At 36.3% G+C, this 23279-nt stretch overlaps 2 protein-coding genes across 3 annotated transcripts in view; one reads left to right on the top strand and one right to left on the bottom strand.

Moving 5' to 3' along the window:
* Nucleotides 1-601: 601 nt before the first annotated feature.
* LOC122639224 (cyclin-A1-1) lies at nt 602-19127 on the bottom strand. Its single transcript, XM_043832047.1, has 31 exons — nt 19006-19127; nt 18838-18889; nt 18670-18751; nt 18541-18573; nt 18129-18183; nt 17942-17990; nt 17760-17853; nt 15786-15840; nt 15460-15508; nt 15277-15367; nt 15121-15175; nt 14942-14990; nt 14752-14845; nt 14490-14525; nt 13394-13429; nt 13212-13269; nt 9363-9411; nt 9213-9285; nt 9080-9112; nt 8933-8981; nt 8791-8839; nt 8616-8709; nt 7543-7600; nt 5785-6009; nt 5581-5703; nt 2189-2278; nt 1884-2045; nt 1736-1795; nt 1549-1647; nt 1211-1389; nt 602-1115 (listed from the first exon to the last, which is right to left on the bottom strand). Exons 1-31 carry the CDS (start codon nt 19018-19020, stop codon nt 974-976), a joined length of 2388 nt encoding a protein of 795 aa, XP_043687982.1. The 5' UTR covers nt 19021-19127; the 3' UTR covers nt 602-973.
* Nucleotides 19128-21995: 2868 nt separating this feature from the next.
* LOC122640983 (V-type proton ATPase subunit F) overlaps nt 21996-23279 on the top strand; it is a 34580-nt gene continuing 33296 nt past the window's right edge. For both annotated transcript variants that reach the window (XM_043834290.1, XM_043834289.1), the window contains exon 1: nt 21996-22135. In XM_043834290.1, coding sequence (XP_043690225.1) covers nt 22073-22135 — 63 coding nt within the window. In that variant the 5' untranslated portion in view covers nt 21996-22072. The remainder of the gene's footprint in view (nt 22136-23279) is intronic.

The raw sequence follows: 23279 nt of genomic DNA, 5'->3' as shown, positions 1-23279 counted from the left end.
CTGTCTTAAAGGGGTAATAACAGAAGTTAATCAAACTTGAAATTAGTTTATAAAGTTTGAAGTTTGCTTCAACCCAAGTCAGGAATGAGATATTGCAATAAAAGAAGTTGGAAATTTGAGGATGTAGGAAAGAACAAATATGAATGGCTTTGGGTAGACTATGTAGCTGTCCCCATTTAATTTGGAAAAGCTCTTTGTTTTCCTAAAAGCAGTGGCACTGTTGTAATACATCACAATCATGGATTTAAAATAAGGTATTAGATCAGGTGTGTCAGCCGTGCTTGATAACGATACACGCCCAATATTGTATTGGTAGAATAGTTCTAATTAGAGGTAAATCTCTCCAATAAATAATTTTTTTGGGAAAGAGAACGCTACCTGGAAACCTAAAAAACAGATGAACCAAAAATGTTTATAGAAAGGTTGAACACATGATACACTAACAATTACCGTTTTGATCATATACTGAGCTTGAAGCAAGAAACATAAAAGGATTAGGAACAAAATCTTGTATTCATCACAACGTTTTAGTAGTAATTCCCTTTCCAAAACAAACATAAGCTGGTGGCATACCCAACCCTGTCTCTGCATTTATACATTGAGATCCAAACACACATTTATAACCCGTCTCTTCACGACAATATTCTAGGAGCTCAAATCCTGATCACAAATTGTTCTTAAAGCTGATGATGATCATCTATGTTACAGACAAATTGACTTCGTAATTAACTATGGGTTTTATATTGACAAAAAAAACTCGGTTCACTCGGTATCCAAAAGAGATAACTGACTTCTTCTCAGATGCAACTGGAGCATGCTTCTTGATACATGCTACACGTAGAATGGCAGGGCAATTTGTACCTGTTGTGGAGGTATCTGTCTTCAAGGATTCAATGCACTCAAAAAACCAGCATCTGAAGCCTACTCTCCACCACTGAATAACTTCCGGTCATATTTACATACAAAAAACATTTTACATCATAAGAGGAAGCCTGTCCATGGCTTTTATAGCTGCAACACAACTACGATCATTTTGCATATATTTATCATGTGTAACTCTTAATGGTCCTCTACCAGAAGTTTTTTGGAATCCTAAGATCATATCAGCACAGTCCCTGCAGATAAAAACCAACATGTCAATACAAGAGTATAACCTGATCCTCAACATCAACAAACAGACGCAGACAATGTTAAAAGCCTAGAAATATGCCTCAGATCAGATTCTTCATAGTGCGTATGTTTTCTTAGCAGTTTGGTCCAAGCTGGGCTGATTTGCAGAGTAAAACGTGCAAGATAGATCGCTGATGCACATAACAGTGATGGTTTGAACTTCAAAGCTTCATATTCAACCAGCGACAACTCAATTAAGTAGAATGCTAAATGCTCAAGCTGGTGCAAATCCACAGAGCATAGTACATACATGTTAGGAAATTTATTAGCAGTTCAGTAGGATTCTCAGAATGCTAGAAGATTAAAAAAAATGAATAACTAAAAAAAGAAATGAAAAACTTCAAAAAAGAACACTTGTTTACAAGTATTAACACGAACCTTAGTATCTGATTTAGCAGCCTTGAGAAATCTTAACATAAACACATATAGAGTTGGTGCATTCAAACGGAACATCAACTTTTTAAGGATAAGCTTCTCCTAAAAACGCAAATAAATAAATGAGTTCAATTATATCCTTGCTGAGGCAGAAAAAGACAATTAAGAAAATAATAGAAGTTTCAAACACCATTCCAAGCATTTGATCTCTTGTGTATGAGTCTGCCGTGATGCTAATTAAGTCTTTGACCTGAAACAATTTATAGACTCACCCACTTTAGAAGAAAATTTAAACAGTGATTCATTATAAGTTATGAAACTTGGACATATATATCCACCTTAGGATGCCAAAAGTCCTCATATTTGGATGCTAATAAGAGTGCTGTAAGACCAACCAACTGCAATTCCTTCTTTTCAATTATAACCTTAGAAAGGAATCTGTCCAGCAATGCTACCATGAGAAACAATGTCTCTTGCATCAATTCAAATTTGAGGTGTACCTGAAACCAAGATAAGAATCTACCACTCAAATCTCAATTGAGTAGATAACAACTCAGAAGAGGAAACATGCAAATAAAGAATTAAGCAAAAGTTGTTGGGTAATCAGAAACCAAAAGAATGAATCAAAGGGTAGATTTTATACTTCAATTAACCAGTTGATCAGTATTCCACGCAATGCTGGAGTTATCTCTTTCTGTATCATCATGTAATTTTCCAGGGATGGATTTTCGGTCTGCAGAAACAAGTGGCTTAGTTAAGGGACTTCAATCAAAACAAAAATTCCAGAAGTCATCCAAGCAATTACACACAGCAACTAATATTAAAAAGTAAATAAACAACGAGAAGATTCCAAGTTACAAAAAGCAGCAGATTGGTCGTTGGAACAGGAAGAAATGTCGCAGGAAAAAGTAGAAATTTTCTACACTACGACCAGTATGGTTCAAGTTTTGGAATACAAAAGCTGGAATCATACACCTAGAGAACACTAAACAGTCAAGCAAGTGTAACACATCATGAAGGTGTCAAGGGTAGTTTACAAGTGTATTTTGGTAAATGTGTATGGATACTGTATCCCAAGTGCATTTCCTGAAACACACATGTCAGGAACTTTATTCCTGAGGTTGATGATGCATCAGACATCAGTTGGTAATGAAGACTATCTGACCCAGTGTGTACTGGACTAGGTCTGCACTCTAAGAGGAAAGGATAGATGATATATGACAGGTTAAGCTCCATTAATCAAGGTTCCTAAGGAATACACTTACCTTCCACAGTTTAGCTAGAAAAGCATATCATTCCGATTTGAGGACTGTTTCATGGGTATAACCAAAACAATTATTTTCCACTGTCTGGTAATCCTGCTATTTAGTCGAAACAATTATGTTTATCAAGTCATGTCATGAAAAAAATATGTAGCTCAAATCTTTAAAACAGAGATCTGTGTGGGGTTAGCACACAAACAATTCAAAAAATACCACTATGCAACTAAGAGTGAAACAACAAATAGTTACTGGAAAGGATGAGTCCACTTGTTCGTTTTTCCGTTTTACGGAATATACCACCTGGACACTTCAAATTGCTTTTCACCGTACATATATAAACCATCATTTCCAGAATACCAAAATTTCAGAACAGCCTATCCTCCAAACCTTGAGAATGGTACAGGATTTACCACTAAAGATTAACAGACTCGGTACACAATGTGTTCTCAGCAGCTGTATCTAACAAAAAACTTGACCTACATTTGGGCAGCAAAAGTTGCCTCGGCTACACAGAAGCAGATTCCTAGCTCTAGTTCTCATAACCATTATTTGATAATAAAGATTTTTTTTAACCAATGTCCTATTCAAATTTGATTTCAAATTTGCTAGATAATATGTTTTACCTAGACTTGGATGGTACAAAGCTGCCTCTGCCACACATAAACAGAGTTGTAGTTCTAGTTCTCACATCTATTATTGATAACAGGGATATTTTTTAACAATATGTCCTATTCAAATTTGATTTCAGATTTGCTTGATACTATGCGCACGTTCTACAATAGAGCAAGAGTCATTTTCTCCTCAAAGTTCAGTTGAAATTTTGGAGTTTCTTGCAAATTGATGGTATACATATTGTGACTAGGGAAGCGAACATGGAACAGGAATGTGATCTCATCATCTGACTAGTAATTAACTTACTCTGACTTGTATTCATATGGATGAACTTGTCAATACAATAATTTAAAGTTTAACATTGTCGATTCAATTACGTAAGTATACTCATCAATAGAAGAGATAAGGGTTCCCCCCCCCCCTACCTTTTGGTTTCTCCTAAATTCCTTTTTCCTTTGTCTTCTCTCCTGGCTCAGCTGGACGCCATTGCCCAAAAGTTCAAGAAATATAGTAATATAGAAATGAGCACAATGCAGAAAGCTTACATCATTTACTGCAACATCTTAATGGAACAACAAACAATAATCTGTCTTAGCCCAGTGGAGACCATGGCAAATAGCTTGTTGTGTAATAGATAAGTAAAATCTAGTGATACATCCTTCTATCATATCTATCAATGACAACTATGTATATCCTTTAAAGCTAACACCATTAGTTTGTGCCTTTCCATTATAGGATATCCTCTTGGGGTCCGTTTCTTGGATTTGGTCCAGCTTCCTCAACTTCTCTTTCCTCTATACCCTTTTTTGTACAACTAAACTTCTTTATGTAATCACTTGGGTCAAATCATTTTTCCAATATGTGTTTGAGTTTTATCTGTCTTATCATAAGTGAGAAATTGAAACATTGTATGACAATCTTTTATAAAATATGTATATATAAATAGGAGCTAGAAATTACTGCCCTCCAAAATTCAATCGATACTGGAGAGGGCATTTCAAATGTTTCAACAATCAATTTCCTAAATTAAATCCAACATTGGACATGGAATTTCAAATATTTCATGAATCAAATTTCCTTTCACTGGAAGGATTCATATGGTTGACAACTTATCAGTGGCTCACTGCCACACCATTTAAGAAAATATTTTATAAAAAACGATAAAAAGACTCTTATGCAAAAAATCTTTGTTTAATTTGTTTATCAATCAAACCCATAGAGAACCAGAAACTCTCACACCTGCTTAAATCCTTTTTTGAATGGTGAAGTGTTCATGGTTTCCAAGTTATCACTAAAAAAACCTTCAAATACATTTTTATGGATATTTTTGTTACTTATTTGCTTCAAGCAGCCATTGGAATGGTTTAATAGACAGGTTTTTATCTTCAAGGGGTTTGAAAGATACAAAAAGTGGTTTGATAGATATAAAAATCAAAAATAGGTTTTTAGGTTATTTTCTATTGGTATATAGATATTTTCCTGAAAATAAGGTGCCGTAGAAATCAGAAGATTTTCGATTACTTTACATTAGAACAAATATAGTTGATTTAATCATAAAACAAATAGATTTTATATCAAAAAATTTACCGCGTGTTACCAATGAATGTACAGCAACTTATTCCCCCCCCCCTTTCTTGTCAAGGAAAAAAGGACCAAGGAAAGAGGAAAAAGAAAAAAGAAATCCCCAAACCCCAAAAGTAAACAGCCATACTCTCCTCAGCAGAAAGGCAGTCCCCACCACTCATACAAACATGAGGAAAACCTCAACTGCCAACTGCAACCTTACTTTTGAACCTGACACACCCTAAAAGCATTGGCTAAGCAACACCCCCCTACAACTTCAAGTAAAGCACAAAAGGAAGGTCAATCAGAAGGTATAATAAGACAACCCTTAACCTGCCTGTACCCCCCTCCCTACCTAAACATCTGCCTCAATCTCACACTACATTCCGTAAAGATGTCAGAAAGCATATCAAATATTTACCATCATCTACACTCTGACTCAACTGGTTCTAGAAAGCATCTATTTGAACAAACCACTGGTCTCCAATGCATAGATGCATAGCTGTTGCGATATTCAGCAAACTTAATGCCAAACAGAATTCAAAGATTGGTACAAATTACGAAAAGAATTTTCAGAGAAAAATGGTGGGGATCTAACCTCCATAAGCCAATAATACTGATAGATCTCATCAACGTATTCTGCTACTTCAAGATCATTAGTGTTATCATCAATACTCGGTAGCTCTTCCTGTTTGACACCTTCAGCAAGCTCACCTAATACCTGTCATAATAATGCCAATTGCCATTAAGAAGTCATGAACAGAGGAGAATGAAGCACTAATAGATTTCAGTAGGTCCCAACCTTTGATCTAGCCCCCACTAGCAAAGATGTAAATGATCTTCGACGACTAGCTCTGCTTCTAGAAGTCACCCCAGCAGCATTCTCAGGAGCAGAAGCCTTTATTACTTCCTCTTCTTTGTCCTTGGTTATATTTGCAACAGCAGATGAAGAAGAATAATTTGATTTGTAGTTGAAAGTTGAGGTCTTCTGGGAATTGGAGGATGTGTGTGTGGTTCTATTAGCTGTCTGTAACATGGAATTTAGAAAAAATAAAAGAGAGATTTCAAACTGCTTAGTCAGCATCTATCAAAGAAAAGCTTAATTAGCAAACACACAAGCATATCCATCCAAAATTAAATTTTCTTTTATGCCTGAACAACAGATGTAAGAGAGATTTAACAACCATAACTGTAACTTGTTGGTTATGAGAACATAAGATAATTCATACAACCAGCATTATTAGAATTGGTGGTGTTATTGTAATTATTTACAGTGCAAGAGTTTACATCCACAATAGAGAGGGCCACTAGTATGCTCTTGAATAATAAATTGGAGGTTGCTTTGGAGTTTAGCTATAGTGATCAAGAATTATAACATATTTTACAGGGGATAAAAGCCTCATTAGGTAGTCTGCAGCCCTATGGGCTTCTCAAGAACTCAGATAAAGCTGTAATTCGGTCAGGTGAGGTTGTGTGATCAGTCGCTATCAAGTCCATATTGGGTCAAGACGAGATCAATAAATTAAGCAATCAGTCTTAGGGTGGTCAAATTGAATAAGTTTATTTATCGGTCAGTTAGTCAATCAGGCTTTGTCCACTATGAGGACTGATTGACCAACCAATTAACCCATCTATAGTCCATATTTTGGAACTAGAATAGATTAATTGGTCCTTAATCGGTCAGGTTTGGATATTTCTAATTGGTTGGTCCTGTCAGTCGAGTCAGGTTAGACTAAGATTGAACCTACTAATTTATCGACCTTTAGCCCTCAAATTAAGACCAAACCACTTACTAAGTGTTAATTCGCTCCCAATCAGGTTAAGTGATTTTGTTGGGAACATCCCACATCAAATAACTCTGGACCTTAGATGATGTCATATACGACTTGGGTCCTTAAGCTTTTAGGTTGGATATTTCAACGTGATATCAGAGCCTCCAGGCTCACAATAATACATCCATGTACGGCCATCCAAATGGGGGCAACATGTGAGGTAGAGTGTTGGAAATAATCCCACATTGACTAACTCTAGGACCTTGGATAACTTCCTAAACCATTAAGCCCCTCCCCCTAAGTATGATCTTGGGTTGGATATTTCAACAGATTCAAAGGCTTGGATTCAACACCCTTAAACTCCAATAACTTATATATAGAAATTGTGATTTCATAATTTCCATCTAATAAAGAAAAAGTTGGCTGTATGGATAGCTCTCCCTTTTGCTTATGCAATTGATGTTTGATTAAGAGTTGGGCAAGATCCACAAAGGCAAATCAGAACATGAGCAGTTGCTTCCTTTCATTATCTTTCTTAGTTATCCATGTTTCCAAATACATCCTATTATAAACCTGGTAACTACAACAGAGGAGATCAATAAGCCAGTAGAAACAAAACTTACTACATTACAATTTACAGAATACAAGCAAAGAAAAACTATGAAAATAAACTATTCCAGTATATGTTTATTTAGCTACTGAAGGAAAAAAGTGACGCAACAAAAATGGAATCACATTATATAGGGGGAAACAAGAATGCAACAAATCATATAGAAACTGAGACACACCTTGATTGGTTTTCTTGACAATGCACTTGTACGCAAGGTACTTCGACCCACAGGAACCCTAGAATATGTAAGTCACGAAAAATAGAAAGAACTTGTGAAATCAAAACATAGATATTAAGAATTAAAAAACAAATGGAAAAAGTAGCAATAGTAAAACACTATGGCACATCAATGTTTCCAGTTTTAAGTCTTCCAAGTTCCAAAAGAATATCAATCACTTTTTAAATTCTTTGGGTTAAAGAGGACATATTATCACTTTTTTTTTCAATCACAATATCCTCTAGTTTATCTAAGCAACTTGACATGATAAATAAGTTCACATAAACACTCCTTTTTTCACTTTTATCCTTCCTGCACCAGAACATATATTAACATTTAGCTGCCTAGGATGATTTTGCAAAGGAATGCTGTTAGAAAAGCACAATGACTATAAAAATAATAAGCAATGATTTCCTGGACAGCCCCTAAGGAAGGCCTTCTTGTAAAGCCTAAATACCTTCCACGTACAGGTTGGATGGACCCCAAATTTTGTTGACAGGCAGACCTCATGGTCCCTTCCTCACATGTCAAGTTACAAAAAAAGGCGTACCCAGTGCATGAGGCTCCCACCACTGCAGGGTCCGGGGAGGGTCATAATGTATGCAGCCTTACCCCTGTTTCCTGGAAACAGCCTCAAACCAGTAACCACTTGGTCACAATGGAACAACCTTACCATTGTGCCAAGGCTTGCCCCCTTCACATGTCAAGTAACAGGTAAATGGAATTGGTCAAGGCCAAAATAAAGCTTTGAAAATTCAGGACTATCAAAAGGGTTCATAACAATACATGGAGTACAAAGAGGGCATATTCCAATACTGGGAGGGTATGATTGAATTTGGCTTCTGCTTTAAAATTTGACAAGTGGCTAATGCAAACCATGTACCATCTACCAATGGTTGGAATTGTAACAACATCCTTCCATGGGGCAAAAAGTAGGTGTGCGGTGTGCCATATAGGATGGCCCTCCTATGTGACTGTCCAAAAGCCCTTTAATTCAATAATTAACCATTGTTTCAGCATCTGTTGTTACTCACATTGAGACAAAACCATCACTCACTCGGCTCCGCAAAAGATGATTTTTTGCACCTCTTACATTGGGCACCACCTTCCCTCCAACCATAGTTGTAACTGAATCCAATGAATAGTATTAAAGGGATTCTGGTATATTTGCCTGTGGCACAACTTAAATTCTGGAATGTTGCATCTTACCCGAGAAATTACAAGTTCTTGTACCTTTTTTTGAATTTTCACCTTTATCCTATAAATAGATGAAGACAAGTATTGATAGATATCCAGAAAAAAAGCAGAGGAACATGAATACCAGCAGAGAGTAATGAAACCCAACAATTACATGAGTTGAATGGGTCTTGTTCATCATCCTTGTGACTGGCAATGACTTCCTTCAAATCAAAAAGGACCAAAAGAATATTAGAAACATTTGCAAAATGTATTCAGGTTTAACAAGTGAACTTGAAGACAACTCTGCAATCTCACATACCTTGTCAACGTTAGAGGCTTTCTAGCACTTTTCCTGTCATAAATTTGGAGAACATTCAAGAATTTTTATTCAGAGGGGAACTTCCACAGCTTATAAGAGAATAAGAAACTAAGAAATTTTGAATTACAAGTACCTGCCATCTGTACCAATTTCTTGTTTCAGGGCCTTAAGCTTGTCAGAATAAATCTTAGAGTCTCTGATACCACCTGTTTTAGAAACGATTATACACAAATGAGCAGATTGGTCATAGAAAATAGAAGAAATTTTGAAAAGAGTGACTTACTATTCTTCCGGAGGTGAGTTTCAACACTTCGGTTTGCTGTACCTTTTCCCTAATTTGGAACAAACACAAAATTTAACATGTAACAAATGAATTTTTGGTTGGAAAGAAATCAAGAAATAAGTTGCAGAGATATTGCATATACCTGACTAAACTAAACCATTTTTATTTTCAAATTTACTTCTGTCACTTATTAATAGGGTTTGTCTGAGAATGATGGGAAGAGAAAGGGAAGAGTTTACAGTTGAAAAAATTAAAGGCATATGTTAATACTGCAACCTGTTTCAGCCTATGAAAATCTTGATAATTATCAAAACCAACTCCCCCCCCCCCCCCCCGGCGGCACTTTATGCAATTGTGAATTGACATTTATAGGTAACTGAAACACCATACACAACTCAATTCCATATGGGCTTCCATTTTAGAGGGGGTCAGGTTGAGACTTCTGCACACCATTTGTACGTCATTTCTTTATCAATTTATGATGGATATTTTATACTGAGCCAAAAATAATAGAGCTTATTGCCCATGTATATACTATAGGGCCTCCAGCTATAACTCGACCATACATCAATATTAATCCGGCTTTTATTATCAAAAAGAGGAAAGAGATAACTTTAATAGCGCTCATCACTTTAACTGGCCTTGCAAGCACCAGCACTATTAATCCACTACCCACAGCATTTGGATTACTAGATTTAACAACACTTCTTGGTTCCTTACATACATGGAGGATAGCAGCCTGCTGGTTCATATGGAGTCGTAAGCAACATTTAACTAGTTCAGAAACGAACTCTAAGACAGTCATAGCACCATGTTGATTCAAATGTTCCTATCCAAACCCCCTATTGAAAACTGTTATAGTGTGTTAATATACATTGTCGTTGCCCTCATTAAATAGCTCGAGCTTTTGGGATAAGCGGTTGTAACAAGGTATCAGAGCCAGGAGGTCGGGTGTTTGATCCCTGGTAAGTGAGGGGTTTGTGTTACATGTTGTTCTGCCCCTACGTGTTGTGCCCCCTTGGTGACAACTGATGGTGTCATCTGCAGAGCCGTGTGTGTGGGCCTGGACGTGCAAGGGATGTTGTTGTGTGTTGATATACATTGTTGAGGCCCTTACTTAACAGCACGAGCTTTTGGGATAAGTGGTTGTAACAAAAACAACATAATTCCATCAATTTAACAATTGAACTGTAAAATAAAGGGGTAAGAATCCTGATGTTCAAATTTGACCATAATTACAATTTATATAATTATACATTGTGTTTATTCTTTGAAAAGATGGGTATCCACCTCTGTTGAAAAAGTTACGACTGCAGTTCCTTGCAAGCTTCCAAAAGAAGACGAAAACCAATAAACAAACAAGAAATTGACACATTCTTAGAATGGGAATATACGGAAAGGTGGTGGCATACCACCCATTATCCTAGGCCTAGCACAATGGGCAGTTCACTGCCATATGGTAACATGGTGGTGTGCCCCACCCTCCTCTACTAATCTGTCAAAGGCAAACAGAGTGCTGCACATAAAAATAGTTAAAAAAGTCACATTCAAGGCAAAATGGTTTAATGGTTGAAAAGATAAGGAGAAAAGTCCAATACAAAACTTTCTTCCAGTCTTTTGTAGAACTTTATAACAAGAACTTTGTATCTTAGTTGTCAAACTTATACTCCACAATATTTAGTTCTTTAAATAATGGCCCTTTCCCTTCACATTATCCAAAGGCCACTTTTACTATGTCTTTTATAGTGGTAACTATTATACACCGCACAGCATTTGTATATACTTTCCTTCTGTTTTCAATTTGTCTCAAGATCTAAATAATACTATTTTTTTTCTTCCTTTAGGTCTCATCATCAGTTGTTGGGGCAACTGATTTTTCAAGTTGTTCTCTTCCATCTCTTAATATCAACATTTAAAACCACCAACCTATGCTATGGGATTAGGCTCACTAGCAGGATAATCTTTCACTTTTCTTTCAGCTTTTAAATGTTGAGCGTTCTAGTCCTATAAGAAAAAACCTACCTGACATTTTATCCGTAAGAAGAACCCAAATGTTCTTTCTTTGAATTTATTTGGTCGATTAGTATATAATTTACACTTTATACTCCTAAAGTTGTACAGGATCCAGTTTTAAGAAACAGATAACCTTCAGGCATCCTCTATGGGAAAGCTAGAGAAGTTTAATATAAGGATCTCAGCGAACATCGAATCAAACCTTGAAATATCGAAGAAAAGACATGAAAGATAGCTCAAAAATTGAAAGGTACAGATTGCTTGTATAGGACCAGAGGGGGAAATTAAAAGACTGCATGTAGCAACTAGCGAAACACCTGGTAAGTACTCTTTTCCGCAGGCAGTGGCTTGGTGCACAGACAACTAAGGCTTGCTACCTAAAGAGGTGAAGGATTTGTGTAAAGTATTAAGTTTTAAGGTGGTTCAGAGGATTATGTAAAATTATATGTTTGAGGGAGTTTTATGTGTGAAATACTAAGTTTTGGGGGAGGATTTTTATGTAAAATTAAAAATATTTTCCCTTTTTATAAATTTAAACTATGGAATTTCATAACCCTCTTTCTGTCTTGTTTTCTTCTTCTTCTTCCTTTTTCCCAAACTTTTCCCTCAGGTTTCCCCTTTTTTGGCCATTCTGTCACTGTTTTTTCATTTAAAATGCGTTGACAAAAAAGCTGCCAATCGCCTTGACCCTCACAAACCGTCTGGACGCCCAGGTGGTGCCTATGTGACACCTTGACAACTATGTCCCAACTGATTCCAACTATTTAAACTACTAAGCATTAAGGGTTTCGTCCCTCTTATTCATTATGGGCTTTTATCATCCAGTCCACATTGGACTATATCCTGTCTCAAACATACAGGTGAATGATGAATAAAATCTTTCTGTGAGTCACAATAATCTAAAGCTTATACGATAGACAATAGTCCAAAATAAAATGAAGTAAAAGATGCAGCTGCAAGTAGGTTTTGGAAATTGGAACACAAAGGCCACCTAAATGCCTTATTGCATGGATAAACTAGATCCACTAGTAGAGCCTTCATTACTAGTACCATTCTTTACCCTCCTACTTCAAGACCCAGAAATAAAAGTATTCAGTCACAAAAAACATAAAAATTACATGAAAGTTCAACTCAATTTGACTAAAATTTCAAAGAAAGAAAAAGTTCACAAGACAATTTTTATTAAGACATACTTATAGCTGAATAAGGTTTAAACTAACCGCAATAGCTCCTTTTTATGGACCCAAATTTATCTTTAGAAATTAAAATATTACCATATGTGATTATACCTCTACTATAACTCAAGGTTATGGTAATTGGTAATCACTGGTATCAGTCGCCACTAATACCTATACCGATACGTATCTGCCTGTATCGATCTGATACATGCTGTCAGAGCCATTTTTGGAATCGACCATGGTATCAGTTACTGTATCAACAGAATAATGATAAATAAAAAATCCACAAAATTATAAAAATAACCAATATGTATCGGGCATTTCGTCTGATACAATACCAATACTATAAACACCGTGTTGCTCGATACCTTGACCGATATATTTGTAACAGCTGATCTGACCGATACGATCAACCGCTACAGTAACACTCAGGTATCGGTATTTGGTACCAGCGATACCTAAATCCATGAGTGTTCTTACGTACTAAAATTTCAAAAATGCATATCTGGATTATTCAGTTACCTTGTCAAAAAGAGTAAACAGTTACATTGAGATAGAATTAAGTAAACCATTTTGAGTAAATTAGAAAGACCACATTAATGGAAGAAAATATGTAATTACTTTCAGCTAAAATGAGATTTAGTACTGGTTTACATACCATTACAGGTTTTCTTGATATTGCAGTTGCAAAGTCAGTACTCTGACCCACTGAAACCCTAGAAACATGAGTTGAAAAAATATTTGTAATTAAAACACCTGTGACTGAAACTTCAAAAAAAAAAAAAAACAATTAAAAATACAAATTTCAAAATTGAGAACGGAAGAGGAAAAAGCCCATACCTTGACCCATATAAAGCTTTCCCTCCTTGAATCTTGCTGCAAAAGATTTTTAAGAAGCAATATAATTATACAAGTAGGAAAAGTAGGAGGTTCATTTGGATGCATCACAAAATATAATTGGCAATAATCACTTAATTTGAGCCAAATACATAATGGTACCAGTAGGCTTGACCTAAAATGTTTGTGGCTTACACTTCCTTTTTAACCAAATGAGAGAACCACAATCTAATGCTGATTCTTCCTCTTATTTCCATCACCTAACTTTGGGGCTACTTTTGGAAAGTCAAAATTTGTCCGTTTGGCATGGTATAGTTGAGAGCTTTTTCAAAACAAAGATGATTATGTGCTGGTCTTAGAAAATTATGGCCAATTTGTTGAGAGACTGTCAAGCGTTGACAGGATAAATATTTTTTTGAATTTGAGTAAATAGGGAGTTTTGGCTTAGTTCTTCTTTCTTTACTTGGGAAGCACTCATTGTAGTTGGTAAAATTGTTCTTGGAGTCAAAATAACCCCATAGTAGTTCAAAAAATAGTCTTAGAGTCTAGGTTTTGGCAAGTTAGAGAATTTAATGGTTAGAAGGTTCTTAGTTTGTCAAATTGGGAGTCAGCATGAGATTTTCAAATTAGTGATTCAACATTTTTCTATTTCCATTGCCTATACAAAAGATCAAGAACTCCAATGCACCACGCCCAGTACACAGCTTCTTCAATTAACACAAGGGCGGACAAGGGGCCTGGCAAATCCAATTAGTTGGACTACTTTTTTGCTTTATTAAACGGAAGTTGAGTCGCTGCTTTATTTTGCTGCTGGTGTGGTTGGTGCCATTGAATTATAGTGTTAGTTGTAGCTTACACTAAACCACAGAGGCACAGATAATTTGTCACTTATCTGGTAATCTCTCCCCTTCTATTCTTTGTTATCTTTTACTGACTATTTAGCATTTGAGAGTGCTACTTGTGGCAAATTTCTTTGGTTTCGTACAACAGGGTCTAACCAATTTAATATATCGAACACTGCATATATCCAATTGAGACCCACAAGGCCACAAGTCAATACAGAAAAAGGAGATTATGAAATAGATCTCAGTCCACATACTGCTGTATTGAGAAACTTCCCCCACTTTTGTCATTCCTGCATAACCCATCATTCTCAATTTTGGAACAACATTCTTTGACGAAGAATTCTTAGTTACAAAAATATAAGAAAAAGGGCATATAGAGCTGCATGCACATCACAATTTAAAGGGTCTTGTGTATCAAAAAAAAAAAAAATCCAAAAATCAATATATCTCAGAACTCTTAGTGCTCAAACCCCTAAGTCTTCATCCAAACAGAAAAAGAATTTCTCTTTTACTCACTGTGGTTTGGAGCCATCACTTGCTCGACTCCTTACGATGTAATTCCTTACGGTGCTGACATCAGCCAATACTTTTCTCCCATCCTTTATCTTGACTGGGGAAAAATATAATTAAAAAAAAAAAAAAAGATTCTCAAAAGCTACATAAGCAAGTTTGTGCATCAGAATAGGACAATAACAACATGTCTCACCAGAACTACCAGATTTGGGCTTACTTTTCTTTGAACTATCAGCAGTATCCTATAGATGAAATGAAAAGCAAGAAGCATAAAAGAAAACATGATTGAAGTAACCCACATAATTAGAGTTTTAAGGGGGGGGGGGGGGGAATAAACGCGTCAAACATTGAAATTATTAAATTCAATTTAACCTTCTGATGATTCAAATCAGTCTGATCAACACCTTCTGTTGGCGACAATGATTTCCTGCAGCCAAAACAAAGCAGAAAGTAGGGAAATTCAAAGTGGTTCAGGAAAATAACAAGAACCCTCCATCTAAGCAGGAAAAGAATATCTCTTCTACTCACAGTGGTTTGGAGCCATCGCTTGCTCGACTCCTTCGGATGTAATTCCTTACAGTGGTGACATCAGCCAATACTTTCCTCCCATTTATCTTGACTGGGGAAAAATATAAATAAAAAAAAAAAGATTCTCAAAAGCTACATAAGCAAGTATGTACATCAAAATAGGTCAATAACACCATGTCTCACCAGAACTACCAGATTTGAGCTTACTTTTCTTTGAACTATCAGCAGTACCCTACAGATGAAATGAAAAGCAAGAAGAAGCATAAAGGAAAAAATGAATAAAGTAACCCAAATAAGTGGAGTTATAAGGGAGGAAGGGGGGGGGGGGGAATATAAACACGTTAAACATACAACAACAACTCAGCCTTATCCCAATTAAATGGGGTCAGCTACATGGATCCTTACTAGGACACACACACAAAAAAAAATATATTACAATAAGAATAAACGAAAGGGAACATAACAACTACAGCTACGTTAAACATTGAAATTATTAAATTCAATTTAACCTTCTGATGATACAAATCAGTCTGATCAACACCTTCTGTCGGAGACAATGATTTCCTGCAGCCAAAACAAAGCAGAAAATAGGGAACTCAAAGCAGTTCCGGAAAACAACTTGAACTGTTTTGCCTGTACTTCATGTACACCCAGAATGATATGGTATCATCATGGTTTTACCATAAAATCTTCCCCAACACTGTACCCAATTCCATCCATGACCAAAATATAACAAATAGTAGAGACAGTTCAATCTCATAGAAACCTAAAAAAAGGACTTATTTCAACTTTTTATGGAGAAATAAATTTGAATCAGAATAAGTCAGTCTTTTTTTTGGATACAAATGTCAATGGAACTTAACATGAAATGAGCCTCATGCAGCGTAAGACATTAACATTCTTCAAAGTTCACAGAAATTGAAATACCTTGTTGTCGTCAATGATTTTCTTTCGGTTTTCCTGGAAAGAGAATAAAAAATTAAGAAAAAACAACTCCAAAACTCCGAGAGAAGAAAGTACTGATTGAAATCAACTTACATGGCATCAGAAGCAAAATAAGTTGGGGTTGTTAAACTTGTGATTGGAGTCAAAATAACAAGTTGGGGTCATGAGTTACAGAATAAGAAAGTAGTTTTAGAGTCTAGGGCGCTCTTTGGTTGGATTTTGATTTCGATTTCCGGTGGTGATTTCAATTTATGAGAATGTTCGGTATGATTTGTCCACCCATTTATGGGAAATAGAAAGCATAGAAGTCAAAATTCCGAAATAGTTGGGGAGCTATTTCGATTTCATTTCTCTCTCTCTCCCCCAGGCCCCAACCCCCTTCTTTGCAACCCCTCACCCTCTTCCCTATGCAACCCTCTCTCCCCCGCCCCCACCCTGCTCGCAATCCTCCACCCCTGCCCAGCTCTCTCCCCTGCCCCCACCCCTTCTCGCAACCCCCACCCCTGCTCCCAGTGCAACCAACTATCCGTGAGTCCTCCCACCTCCCTTCATCTCCCATCCCATCCCAGCAACCAAAATGGATTTCTTATGCAACCAAACAATTTCAATTTCTTGACCCAAAACCTATTTGCTAACTTATTTTTAGAAACCAATCAGAAATCATAATCGAAATCCAACCAAAGAGAGTCTAGGTTTTTGGCAAGTTGGAGAGTTTTATGGTTTAAAAGGATCTCATTTTGTCAAATTGAGAGTCAGCATATTTTCAAATTAGTAATTCAACATTTTTCTATTTTTCATAGCCTATACAAAAAGCAAGGGGCATGGTGAAGCAAATTAGTTGAACTACTTTTATGCTTTATAAAACGGAAATTGAGCAGCTGCTCTATTTTGCTGCTGTTGTGCTTGGTGTCCTGGAATTTTACTGCTAGTTATAGCTTGCACTAAAACCTAGATAATTTTGGCTTATCTAGTAACCTCTCTTCTTCTTTTTATTCTTTTTTATCTTTTACTGACTATTTATCATTTGGGCCTGCTACTTGTGGAACATTTCTTTGGTGTCGTACACCAGGATCTAAACTCTAAAACCACTTTAAAATATCGAAAACTGTATATGTCCAATTGAGACCTACAAGTCCATATAGAAAAAAAGAGATTAAGAAATAGGATCTTGGTCCACATACTGTTGTATTGAGAAACTTCTCTCACTTTTTCCGTTCCTGCATAACCCATCATTCTCGATTTTAGTACATTCTTTGAGACAAAGAATACCAAATAATTTTTAGATACAATAATTATGAGAAATATACCATATGGAGCAGCTTGCACATCACAATTTAAAGGGTCTAGTGATTAAAAAATCCAAAAACAAAATATCTCAGAACTCTTAGAGCTCAAAGCCTCAAATCCCCAAGAACACATTTCAAACAGATCAGCTCAAAAACTTAGTTGGTGCTCAACCCTGTGCCAAAATCTTTAAAAAAAACACCAGCAAAATAAAGTCTTCATCCACACAAGAAAAAAATCTCTCTTTTACTCACAGTGGTTTGGAGCCATCGGTTGCTCGACTCCTTAGGATGTAACTCTTTACATTGCTGACATCAGCCAATACTTTTCTCCTAACCTTAATCTTGACTGGGGAAACAATATTAAAAAAAATGATTCTCAAACGCTACATAAGAAAGTATGTGCATCAAAATGGGTCAATGACACCATGTCTCACCAGAACTGCCAGACTTGGGCATACTTGTCTTTGAACAATCAGCAGTACCCTATAGATGAAATGAAAAGTAAGAAGCATAATGAAAAACATTATTAAAATAACCCACATACTTGGGAGTTTTAAGGAAAAAAGATAAAACACATTAAGCAGTGAAATTAAAAAATAATAATAATAATAATAAAATGACCTTTGGATTATTCAAATCAGTCTGATTATCACCTTCTGTCGGAGACAATGATTTTCTACATCCAAAACAAAGCATAAAGTAGGAAAATTCAAAGCAGTTCAGGAAAATAAGTTGAATCGTCTTGGCTATGGTTTCATCCTGGTTTTTACCAGTCCATTTGATCTTCCCCAAAACTGCACTCATTTCCAACCATGACCAAAATATCAACAAATAACAAAGACTGTTTAATCTCATATAAACCTAAAAATGGCCTTATTTCCAACTTTTTACTGAGAAATAAGTTTGAATCAGGATAAGACCATCTTTGAAGCATTATTTTTTTTTTTTTGGATACAAATGTCAATGGAACTTAGTATGAAATGAAACTCATGCAGCCGAAGACATTAACATTCTTCAAAGAAATTGAACATACCTTGTCATCGCCAATAGTTTTCTTCCAGTTTTCCTGGAAAAAGGAATAAAGAAATTTAAGAAAAAACAACTACAAAACTCAGAGAAGCAGAGACAAGAGAGAAGAAAGTGCTGATAAAAATCGACTTACATGACATCAGAACCAACCGCCTCATTTCCACGAACTTTTATCCTTTCAGTATCTGAATAAAACTTAAAACCTCTCGTACCGGCTGTACAAAAAGCAGCGACAAACATAAAAAGCCATTCCCTCACAATAAATTAGTAAAGACAGGAAAGAAAAACATAGAAAACGTACCGTTCTTGACAATGCGTTGGTTTTCTGCAACTCGACCACTAATCAACTTAACCTGGTTTACAGAGGATCAGGTTTCGCAGCGATCCATGATCGCATTCAAAAAAAAAAAAATTTAACCAAAAAGAGAGTATAATTTATGAGAAATAGTGTTAGGGTTTACTTCAGTACCTTAGATGAAACCATCGTGCTATGCTCTCTTTTTGGTTCCGCGAAACTCTTTTCCCCTTTCGTTCGTTCTAGCCGACTGTCCTCGGTAAGAATTAAGAAAGAAACCGTTGGTTTTGTCTGGGAAAGTGGTTTTGTCTAGTAATGCACTTCAAAATTTAACATTGGATGAAGCTCAGACTCGGAGACCGCCTTCCATGCGAATTTGAAATGACTGACTCAATTTACAAGAATGTCCCCGTATGTGTCAGTTTAATGTTTTTGCCCTTTAAAGATGAAAGCAACGCTAACGATTCAGGGATGTCAATTCCAGGCCCGGCCCGGATGAACCAACCGAGCCTGCCCGACTAAAATCCAGGACACGTTTAGTAATTGGGCGGTCCTGATGTCGGGTCCTAGCCCGTTAGGCGCCCGACCTACCTGATCCTTTAATTTTATTTTTTTTTCCACTCATTCTCAAAGGTCAATGAACCCAACCATCAAGTTTGGAAAGGTAAACATTGCTTATTCCAACATGATCATCCCATGGGATCCTATTTCCGATTCTCATCATACCATTGAAGAAAACCCATCCATTGTTTTAATCAATTTACCAATCGTTCATGAATCAATATCAACCAAACATAAAAAACTCGTGGAACATCCATCTTTTGGTTCTTATATATGCCAAAATTGTTGGTAGTCAGTCATTCAAACATAGATCTAACTTCTATGACACTTCTTTCAATTCATTTTTTCACTCATTTCTATTTTTGTATTTTTTGGGGTTTTTTTTTCACTCATAGTTATTAAGCTTGCACGGTTTAAATTTAAACAAGCACATAGCCTGGTTTTGCACCGTTTAAGGTTCGATTAAGATTCAATTACACTAGTCCGATGTCCGACTGTGAGGAGAAATGACTGCATGGTGGGGGATCACCACATGTCCTCTACCTCATCCCTTTTTGGGGAGAAGAGAGAGGTGAATTGAATGTTAGAGTCGCCACCTAAAATGTAAATATAATGACCCTCATGTTATGTCCTTTTGGGGACTGATTGGTCCATTGGTCTAAGTACAAGTCAAGTTACGGTCCGAGAAAAATATTAGGCACCCCAGTCCACCCGAACTTGCCGGTCTTCTATTGCTAGGCATTATGGAATAAATAACATGATTTAATAGTATGCAAATACAAGTAAAAAATGCAAGAAAGTTATAAAGGAACAAGGGTATTTTGATCATCTTCCCCAAAACGGTTTTGGGTTTGATTTTCAGTTTCAAACCCTAAACGATTTAGAGAAGATGAGGGCAATTTGATCATTTTACCCTTTAATTTTAGTGGATTTTTATCACAAGGGTATTTTGATCATTAGATTTCCTGAAACTAAGATCTAACATCTCAAACTAACAGACTGGACTAAAGTGTTACAATATTTTGAAAGTAAAGGGCACATGTAAATTGTAAAGTTGTAAAGATGCATTTAGACAAATTGGCATTATGAGGGGGACATTTTATCAAAAAACCTAAAGTTTACTATGTCCACATCCATAATTACGGGTTTGGAGTTTGGACTGGATCTGGATCAATAAATTGATTCTGGCCTGGTCACCCGGGTAACAGGTAAGTGGCCCTGCGCCTGCAACACTGTTATTTCCCCATCTTTTTGTTCATTAAAAAAAAAAAAAAAAATTAGAAATCTGTTTTCCAGAATTTAGACGGAGAAATAGTGCTCTCCGAGACTCGTGTCTCAGATCTCCACGAAACTCTAGCGCCGTCTTCTCCAGCAAAGTTCATCGGGGTAAGCTCTCTCTCCGTCTCTCCCCTCTATACCTTTTTCTGATCTTTCTTCTCTCTGTAATTTCGCCTTGCGACGCTTGACTGTTCGCAGAAGTAGAGGTATACGTTTTTGTATCTCCATCTTCTACTTTGTTTCCTAGGAAAAACATTGTTTCGTACTAGCATAATGGAGACGAAGATGATGTTTTGAATTTTAACTCTTAATCATTATTTCTTCTGTCCTTCACAAAGAGAAAGGGCTCACTGTCTTTAGTTTCTTTAAATCGAGTCAGTCTCGCTAAACTGGATAACATATTTATTAGGAGGTTTCAAAGGAAAAGGCAAAAAAATCTTGCTTTTCTGTACAATCCTATAACTGTCACTGATTTCCATCAACGGATTTGTCTCTGTTTTTTTTTTTTTTTTAAAGTTCCATCTTTTGTTTTGTTTGCTATTCGTTTGATCTGAATTGATAGAGAAAAATTTTAATTGTTGCTGAAAAATAGAAATTACTACGCGTTATCAAACTCAATTTTTTGTCCACCTAGATTACTACAGATTCTGTTCCTTTTCTCACCTAGATTAAACTGTTATTTTGGTTCTAATTCTCTTTTTAATTTAACTAATTTTATTTCTTCAAATGAAAGATTCTTTAACACTTCCTTCGGATTATGATTATGGCATTTTTATTTTCCTCTTCTTGGGTTGGGTTGTTATGTTCTTATATGATCTGTGTTCCACGTATTGTAACTCTATGTTAGACTTCTCTAGGTCATAGAAGTTGGTAATTAAGGTAAAAAAATGGGCGTTGAGATTGACTTCAGGCTCTTGGTAATGGGGTTGTTCACGTTTAAAATTGGATCAGCTATCCCCTTGTCAGAGGGTACAAAGGTGGTGTGATGGGTCATAGTAGCATGTCCATGAAGGTCGTTAATGATAATTCTGCGATAGAAATACTAGCCACTTGTATTTGGATCTGAGTTTAAAAGTTAAAAATATTGTGCCAGTAACTGAAAAAAGAGGAAGCATTATCATGAGTGTGTACGGATGACTCATAGAAAGACCCAATGATTTGGGTGGTGAGTTGAAGATGCATGCAGAATGGTTGTCACACTGGTATTTTAGGGTAGTAAGAGTTTTAAGTTCATTATGTGACTTGAACTCTGTAATTTTGGAGGCTTTTTCTTTTTTTTATTATTATCATTTTTTCTGGGGAGGAGGGTAGTATGGCTTTTATATCTACACACACTGTCATTCCTGATGTGGTGATTTCTTTTTTTTCATTTTTTTTTAACAGTCGTACTATTCATCTCTAAATGGCAAACAAAGGTCAGATCTCTACGAGGAACTCAGCCCTTATTGCCATGATTGCTGATGAGGTATGGATATTTTGGATGCAGCATTAGCTTTAATTCTTTAACTATTTTCCAGAACTCATTTTTTATCTGGCAATTTATATTTGTTTTGAGAACTTGAAGGTGGGGTTTGCCTTTCTTATACATTTATAATAATCTGCCAATCACTGGGGTTCATCATTTAAGTTTAAGTCCCTACTGTTAAAATGTTCTGATTATCAATCTCATAAATGAGTTTGATTATGGAAAATTGGAAATTGATGTATGCTTTCATCCAATTAGCTCATTGGTAAGCTTTGTGGCACTCTACCTAAATTGCTACCATCTCCCTAACTTAGATTCAGTCAGCTTCTCTTTTTGTTTTTATTAATCATCAAATGATTCAAGAATTTGAGTAATCTATCCTGGTTTGCAGTTTTGCACTCCTTTTTCTCTGAATTTTACCCATTATTCTTATGCCTTCTGTTGGAGTAATCAGACCTTGGGTGTACCATTTCACTTCCATAGCCACTGTGAATGTTATCCAAAAAGCCCCATTATGTTGATGCTCAATTGCCGTCTTCCTCTCCATCAAGGCTGTACCCCTGGAAATCGTCTCATTGTCAGACATTGTGTCACTACTCGAAATTGGTACTAAACATTTTATGGTCAATTCTTAGGTATTGTTGACAAAATAAAAATGAAAACTTTTGTGTTCTTTGCAACCTCTAACAATACTTACAGCTATATAAGCAAGAAGAAAAGAAGAAGAAGAAACTCTGCAATACAGAAAAGAGCAGACACGGGTGTGTCTCTTGCTGACTGACTGGCGACTGATCATATATAAACAATCTAGAACAGCCAGAATCCTAGAGACAAAAGGTAACCAACTTAGACATGAAATAGGAAACAAAACTAACAGTTTGAGAACACACTAGTAGCCGGCAGCTGCTAAATACCAGAAAACAGGGACTATCAAACCAGATTTGGGTGATTTTGTCCAGCAACAAACCAGCAGGGCAATATGCCCTGAAAACAGGATTGAAGGAGCCTCTATGGTGGGGATTTGTCAGAGGTATTCGAAGTTGATTGTGATGCTTCTCACGTAGGCATTGGATCGGTGCTTAGCCAAGAAGGTAGACTTGCTCACAGCTTGCAGACAGATGAAGGGTGAAGGAAAAATAAGAAG

Source organism: Telopea speciosissima, chromosome 9, assembly GCF_018873765.1.
Source record: "Telopea speciosissima isolate NSW1024214 ecotype Mountain lineage chromosome 9, Tspe_v1, whole genome shotgun sequence".
Classification (NCBI taxonomy): domain Eukaryota; kingdom Viridiplantae; phylum Streptophyta; class Magnoliopsida; order Proteales; family Proteaceae; genus Telopea; species Telopea speciosissima.
The sequence above is the reverse complement of the archived record's forward strand: the minus strand, read 5'-3'. Positions and strand labels throughout refer to the sequence as shown.

Coding starts and splice junctions, on each gene's coding strand:
- LOC122639224 (XM_043832047.1), bottom strand. Junction 5,704..5,784: donor TAGTGGGGGCTAGATCAAAG/GTTGGGACCTAC, acceptor TTATTATGACAG/GTATTAGGTGAGCTTGCTGA. Junction 1,390..1,548: donor CTGCTAAATCAGATACTAAG/GTTCGTGTTAAT, acceptor GATTTGCACCAG/CTTGAGCATTTAGCATTCTA.